A 7,500-nucleotide genomic window follows, 5' to 3' on the forward strand; every position below is an offset into this window, starting at 1 on the left:
CCCGCAGAACAAAATTTATTCTGTATCAGCAGAAATTCGTGATTGCTCGTGCGCAACGTTGACATTCCTTTGTTATCCACGTGCCATTCAAATCATGTTTGTGATATGTTGCAGAACAACGACTACCAACTATTGCTTTAAAAGAACACGAAACTGACATGATTTTAACAGCGGCTTTGCACAAATTTCTCATGAGAAAAAGGATTAGTTAATTAAGTTAGTGTCGTTTACGAAAAGTAAACAAAATTAAATCTCAAAAAAACCAACATTTTTGTCGCATGGTCAATAGTATGAAATAAATTATATAAATATACAAAAAAAGTAATTCTAATTTCGTTTTCCGTAGAACCACAGTACTGAGATTCCAATGCGTTTTATATTGGCAGACCCTCGGCTTACAAAAATCCCCACTCCTAGCAAGTGCAAAGAATTTGCCACATGCTGGACAATATGCAAATTAGAAAGACAGAGTGATCACAGATGGCGGCTTATTTGTTGTCACTGGCTATTTCTGCTTCAAAGCAGGTTGAGTGATTCTGTCGAGCAATACAATGAACCACCAAGGTACAGGTTGCATAAGGACCTTGCAAAATCGCTGTTTGTGGTTAAATCTACCAAACAGATACCCGTTACGGAGGTTTTCGTCTTACAAACTTACATGTAGCAGAACGCCAGCGAAGAAATGACTGGAGAGAAACCTTGTTTGACAGTCAAGATATCATATCCAAGCTAAAGTGAACATATTTATGTTGCAGTGTGCTTTAGTAAAGCAGATATTTCAAAATGAAGGGGTTTCATTAATTATAACTACAAGGGTAATGTTTGGTCACGCATTCGACTACTGGCGTGATTTTGATTTTTCTGTCAATTTGAATAATTTTTTCACGAGAGCTTATTCATTTGCCCAAACTTAATTTTACATATATTGGAAGACCTATCCTAATGTAGTCAGAATCTAAAATTTTTTGGAATTCCGAGATATGGCACATGGTCAAAATGTCAATTCTTTTCACCCACTGTCGAACTCTACGTCTGAGAACACTCTACTTTTGTTAACCGCCAAATAATTAGATTAATCCAATTTTTCTGTAATTGTGCTTTTTTGGACAAGGAAGAGATAATTATGCAAAAAGTTGGTTGTAGTACAACTTTTCTGCATTCAATAAATGCGACACGCGAATCGAATGAAAATGGTCGATTTTCAGACCGGTTGGGACTCGTTAACTTGATGCCAGGACGTGAAATCGAAAGTGTCGTTTTTCTTGGAAATACCGAAATACCGAAAAAAAGGCATGGCGTTTTTACTTTTTCTGAGGCCTACTTATATGCAAAAGTAGGGCGAATTTAAATTTTCAAGTCTTACCGGACTATATTTGATTTTTGTGGGCATTTGCTCTTAAGAGGAGTTAAACATGTTGGGGGTGCGAGCAATCTCGTGCATGTGTATAACGAGATTCGCGGAACAGAAAGGAGCAGTGCTATTTGAAGCCAAAATATTATTTGTGGACTTTAATGCTTACAGTAAGATGAAAACAATGAAGCATCTGTCCTTCATTCCGGAAACAAGAGAACTTGCCGACACATTGTTGTTGCCTGTGGAATGTCACACGTCTACTTGCGGGGATCGTCAAGAAACTAATTCAGGCCCGGGTTGCTTGAAGTATGGTTAGGGCTAACCATCGTCAAATATCATGGAAACCTAATGGTTTTGACACCCGTAAGATACTTTAAACTTGCAGCTATTTGTATGGTGTTAGGCAACAAGTTTTAATTAACTGGATGCATGCAGATCGAACAGATTGATGAGATCAGCGAGATTTTATATTAAGAATAAATTGTTCTTTCTGACAAGAAAGGAAAAGAACACGATGCTTGGTCAAAAACTAAAACAAACTTTTTTTATTTACTGGCTTGATTATATATAAAAATTAAAGTACAGATAGGGCAATACAGTTGTTGTTTGTAATGTTATAATATTCTAAAGTCTGGGGGTCCCGACGCATGTTGCATGACAAAATTGACCATGTGTTACACACGCTCTCAATTGTTGGTGGAGAAAGAGTGGTATTCTCGTTTCATTATTATTGAACCAAAGAGAATCCATTTTGTGGACAAGGAAGCTAATGCTCTTGCGAACCTCCGGGCTGAGACGAGGCCTGAACTCCTGCCTTGGTTTTACATGCAAACTTAACCTCACGACATTTTGCATTTGTCGCATCTCTGACCTCCTTGTTTGATGGGCCAGTTCTACGGAGTTCGGTGAAAGGGGCGTATAAGGGCTGTGTTAGTGGATATAACCATTCAAGAATGGACGCGTGAAATTACGAGCTTCAAATCAATTATCGTAACTTTGAATTGTGGGTATAAAGATTAGAATCGCATAGCCAAAGGTAAACTCGCGGTCTGATTGGAAATGACTCGAAATTTAGCTGGCAAAGAGCGTGGCAATGCCTATGTAAACCAGAAAATCATCTAGAGACAAAACAAGTGTTGAAAATCTTGAATTGAGCACTGGATTATCATCAAATACTTGTAATTCTGGGCAACAAGAAGGTGAATCTGGACAACAAGTAAGCGTGTCGGCCATTGATAACGAGCAAGTTGAAGATGGGGAAATTTTGACTTCACGTATGGCTGCTATTGAGAAAAGGGTAACAAGCACCCGTTCGCACACCGTTTGCAGCTGTTCCAATGAAATTAAGAAACTCAAGGACGAAATCAAAGAGCTAAGAGATATTATTTCTAAAATTCCCGTGCAAAATCAGCCATGCAAAGAAAAGGACGCTATGCAAATTACAAGTCGTTTGGAAAGAAATAATGATGCTTTGATCGAAGCAGTGCAAGCTCTTAGCAGGCAAATCAAAACCCAGACGGTAGTAGAGGACTGCGATCCTTTAGTGAGCCCTACTGTCGATCTGACCAAAGATGCTGAGAACCAAACGCTACAGGCCAACCCTACTGCTGGAGCTCGAAAGAAGAAAACGAAGAGAAAAAACAACAATTGTAAGCCTCAAGAATCAAACGCCACAGACCAGTCTATTGTTGTAACTCCTGAGTATACAACTACTCCGGTTACTGGAAATGATTCACCGAGTGTTAACCCTTCGGCCGCGGGACAAACCACGAAGAAGAAAGTAACCGTAATCGCTGGAGACTCCATAGTCAAGAATGTAGTCGGAAGCAGAATGGGTGCAAGGGATCCTACTAATCAAGGTTGTGAAACCTTTTCCTGGCGCCAGTTTAAGTGATATGGAAGATTTCGTTAAGCCACTAGTGAGAAAAATGCCGGACAAACTTATTCTTCATGTAGGTACAAACAACATAAAGAGCTCTTTGCCGACGGCAATCGCTGAAAGCACCTTTAATCTCGTTACTCAGATTAGACAAGACTCGCCAGGAACAAGTGTAGGAGTATCTGCATTACTGGTAAGATCTGACAATAGTGATTTTGCAGTGAAAGTCAATCAAGTCAACACTCTTCTTAAAGGCCTCTGTTCTCGTAACAAGATCCCATTTCTGGGATCGGAGAAGTCTTTCGTGGTTCAATCGCTTCTAAAATGGTGCTAGTTTACAAGGATATGCAGATTTCAACGCTAGAGGATATCCAGAAGTTAAAAGTGAAGGATTTATGGGAAATTTTGCGTTCTAATTCGGAAGCAACGGGCCGAATAAAAGCAGATTTGGTGTTAAAAGTATACGCGATACTCGTGCGACACGTGCTACGACCGGGTGAGAATCAGCAGCAAAGTAGCGATAATACTGGTTAGGATCACCAGAATACAACGGAAAATAGTGGCGACTTGAAGTACGATGAAACTTTAAGACGAATCTCTGCCCTCGGATGGTCCACTGATTTACGTCAGCTTCCCGAACTAAATTTTATTCAACTTTATGATTATCTGGTTGTGTCAATGCACAAGTACCGCCACATCGTGCTCAAGGGAACAAATTTTACGAAATTAAAATCCAACCAATTTTTTTTTGAAGGGAATGTTAAAAGGCATGAAAGCAAAACCCATGAGGGGAAAACGTACGTAAAAGCCAGTGTCTTGCCATCGATGAAAAAGTCGCCTTACCGAGTGGTCGTGGAGTTCACTCCTCAATGTGATGTATCACGCGCAGCTTGTACGTGTCCCGCCTGGCTTGGCTCACAGGGTAAGGGAAAGTGCAATCATATCGGAGGTGTGTTGTTTGCCTTGAAAGACTTTACAAGATGGGGTTTACAAAAACATCCTGAACCACTATCGTGCACATCGCGTCTTTCGGTATGGGTGGTTCCACGCAATCAGAGTGTTGCAGTCAAGCCCCTGGAAAAAATTAAAATACGAAAAAGAAGATTTGGGAAGAAGAACATCCGCCTTAAGCCGAAACTTATAAAGTTCGACCCAAGACCACCACAACAGCGCAACAGAGATGAAGGAAGGTTCAAAACTTTAAGCAAGAGCCTTCAAAACTGTCTGCCTTCCTGCTCATTTTTTCTTTTTCATGACATCAAATCGAACTGTTCTGAGGTACCAACCCTTCAAGAGAATGAAGAGCAACAGGAAAGTGTTGCCTTCTCCGACAGCTATGACATAGTTACTAATCGTTTTAAAAGTATGATCGATGAGCATGTTTCCAGTCTAACTGTTACTCTACAGGAGGTACAGGAAACTGAAAGGTTGACCAGGGGGCAAGCCAAGAACAACCTATGGTTTGAAAAAAGGAAAACTGTACTGACAGCCTCAAATTTTGGAAATGCTGCCAAAACAAAAGTGGAGCCTTCAAATAAATTGAAGGCAATACTCTACAGTAACTTTACAACTGAAGCTGTACAGTATGGAATTGAAAGCGAACAGAAAGCTGTTGATTTATTCATAAGGGAAATGAGGAAGGATGGTATTGCAGTAAGTGTGGAGGAACCTGGATTGTCACTGTCTAAAGACAAACCATACCTTGGAGCAAGCTTAGACAGAGTAGTAACTATGATTGACACTGGTAAAAAATGGGGGATGGAAATAAAATCTCCTTTCAGCAAGGCTGGCATGACTGTTGATGAAGCTTGCAAAGCAAAGAGTTTCTTTTTGGAGAAACTGGCTGATGGGTCTGTGCAACTTAAAAGGAACCACAACTATTTTTGTCAAGTTCAAGGTCAGCTGTACTGTTCGGTTATACCCCTTGAAGGAATAATTTTTGTAGTGTACTTTGGAGACAACATGCCACTGTTTGTTGAAAAAATCCACTTTGAAAACAGCAAATGGTTTGATGAATTGTTGCAAAGATTGATTATTTTTATCGAAGGGCTTTTTTCCCTGAGATGATAACTGAATGAGTTAAAAGAGGGAAGGTCCTTTACCTACATGGTGGTTGGCTTCCATACGGACACTATTCTTGCTCAAGAAATGGTTTAAAGTTAAAACTTCAGAGGTCAACATAAGGTGAACAATAAATAAATCAAGGGATAGCATGTACTGTGTAAAAACTACATGTTCAATTTCATTCTTAAATGAAATAAAGTGGGCATTTTTGATTCCATGATAACTTACTATAAGTTATCACAATAGTTAATATACATTGACATGCAAGTGATTTTATTTGGAATACAAAATTAATGGAACCCAAGGGGCTGATTACAGGTAGCAGGCTTAGACAACATTTCTGCCTAAAAATAAATAGCCAGCAAACAAAGAATTGTAACAAATCACTGGATTTACTAAAACTCTAATCACTAAAATGGGCTGCTATTGTTGGAGTTGTGTTCAAAATATCAACTTCTTTCATAGCTGCTGCTAAGTTGATGTGATTAAAAATCAAAGTCATACCAGCTAACCAGGACAAACTGCCTGTAATCAGCCCAAAATTACTGAATGCATGTATTAGATACAGGTCAAAATTAAATTCAGGTTAAATTTCCTTTGTACCGAGACCTACAATGTAATTATTCGTGTGTTAGAGCTAGAAGACAAACACAATTGAGAATCAACCTAGGTTAAAAAATTTTAACCTGAAATTATTCTATTTTGACCTGTAACATATACACTAATTATACCAGTGTGAATAATAGAATCAAAGATTGGCCGGTGGTAGTAAAGGGGGTAAAAAGTTTGTCAGAAAGCCACAGACAGTTGCAATTTGTGTTGCATAGGGGCTCAAGGTATTAGGCAAAGTACCATCTAAAATATGGTAAGTCTTAATGCGGCCAATTGCACGCTCCACGTGAATGCGGACTGAAGCAATGCTCATAGTCTCTTCAGTTTCAGCTGCTGTCATTTGATCACGGCCAGCCAAAAATGGTGGCATGTTTACTGTAATGCCAGTAGGTACAATTGCAGAAATGTCAAATCCGCGATCAACCATGACATTATCACCCACTTGCAACAAATTTAAGACTCCACTCTCTCTTGTTATTTGCTTGTCAGACACACGCCCACCCCAGAGATCTGACAAAAAAGTGACCTGTCCATTTGGGGTTACCCCAACTAGCAACTTCCAAGTATTATGGTGTTTATAATCTGACCATGTCTCTGACTGGGCCAACATGGCAGATGGTCGCTGAATAAATAGTTCAGTGCAGTCTAAAATGATCCTGGTTGTGGCATACTGGGCAAACTCCTTGGGCATGTTTTTGCGAACAAGCTCCTGTGTGGGAAATGGAAACAGGTCCTTGAGTTCATGATAGAGTAAATTTATCCAGGCGATGCAGATCCTGGAAACCAGGCTGGTACTGGTGCCAAATCTGTCAGCAAGGTCTGGTACAAATAGTCTCATAAGCACCAGTAGGAACTCGTCCAGAAAAGTAAGCTTCCTTGATGGCCCAGGTTTACGCTTGTTATCATCACGTTGATAAGGCTGGCTTTCCTTTAGTAGATTTTCACCTTTCCAGTACTGCATTTTGGAAAGCTTCGGCTCAATGTATTTGTAGAAGCTAATCAATGCCTCATAACTTGGGAATCCGGTGTAAAATAAAACAGCAGCGTTGTCATCTTTAATTTTGTCGATGGAAAATTGACGTTACAGCAACACAGCATTTTCCTTTTCTGCTTCACTGAGCTTTTCCTGGCAGTCAGCTAGCTGAGTTTCAAGTGATTCAATTTTCCTTTGCAGTTCAAGGACAATATCTGGCTCTGTTTGAGGTGACTCTGTCTCACACTCCACTTCAGCAGCATTTTCATCACACTGTGAAAATGAAGCAGCAGCATCAGTTGAAGCATTGTTAGAGGGTAATACTGAGCAGGCTCCAAACTGCAATGCTGATGCTGCTACTTCGTATCGTATGTATCGTGTATGTATGTATCTGATCTGCTAATCGCCCTTTCTCGCAGTCGGAGACTGAATTACGAAGGGCGGAGCTCAACGAGGTCGGACCGAAGGAGCTGTGCTGCCGGCTAGGCGCTCGGCCCCTGACCACGACCCATGTATGACCTCGGAGCACAGCACCACAGCGTGATGGAATAGGCCGGGAGTCGATTTTGAGGAGGGAGGAAAACCGGAGTACCCGGAGAAAAACCCTCGGAGTCAGAT

At 40.4% G+C, this 7,500-nt stretch overlaps 1 protein-coding gene and 1 pseudogene across 1 annotated transcript; one reads left to right on the forward strand and one right to left on the reverse strand.

Moving 5' to 3' along the window:
- Positions 1 to 3,557: 3,557 nt before the first annotated feature.
- On the forward strand, positions 3,558 to 5,416 carry LOC138025780 (uncharacterized; annotated as a pseudogene).
- A 13-nt stretch (positions 5,417 to 5,429) lies between these two features.
- LOC138027088 (uncharacterized) lies at positions 5,430 to 6,891 on the reverse strand. Its single transcript, XM_068874590.1, has one exon. It carries the CDS (start codon positions 6,868 to 6,870, stop codon positions 6,046 to 6,048), a length of 825 nt encoding a protein of 274 aa, XP_068730691.1. The 5' UTR covers positions 6,871 to 6,891; the 3' UTR covers positions 5,430 to 6,045.
- Positions 6,892 to 7,500: the final 609 nt, after the last annotated feature.

The sequence above is a fragment of the Montipora capricornis genome, chromosome 12 (genome assembly GCF_036669925.1).
Source record: "Montipora capricornis isolate CH-2021 chromosome 12, ASM3666992v2, whole genome shotgun sequence".
NCBI lineage: Eukaryota > Metazoa > Cnidaria > Anthozoa > Scleractinia > Acroporidae > Montipora > Montipora capricornis.

Bases quoted from the DNA above. Each gene is read 5' to 3' on its own strand.
- LOC138027088 (XM_068874590.1), bottom strand. From the start codon at position 6,870: ATGCAGTACTGGAAAGGTGAAAATCTACTAAAGGAAAGCCAGCCTTAT.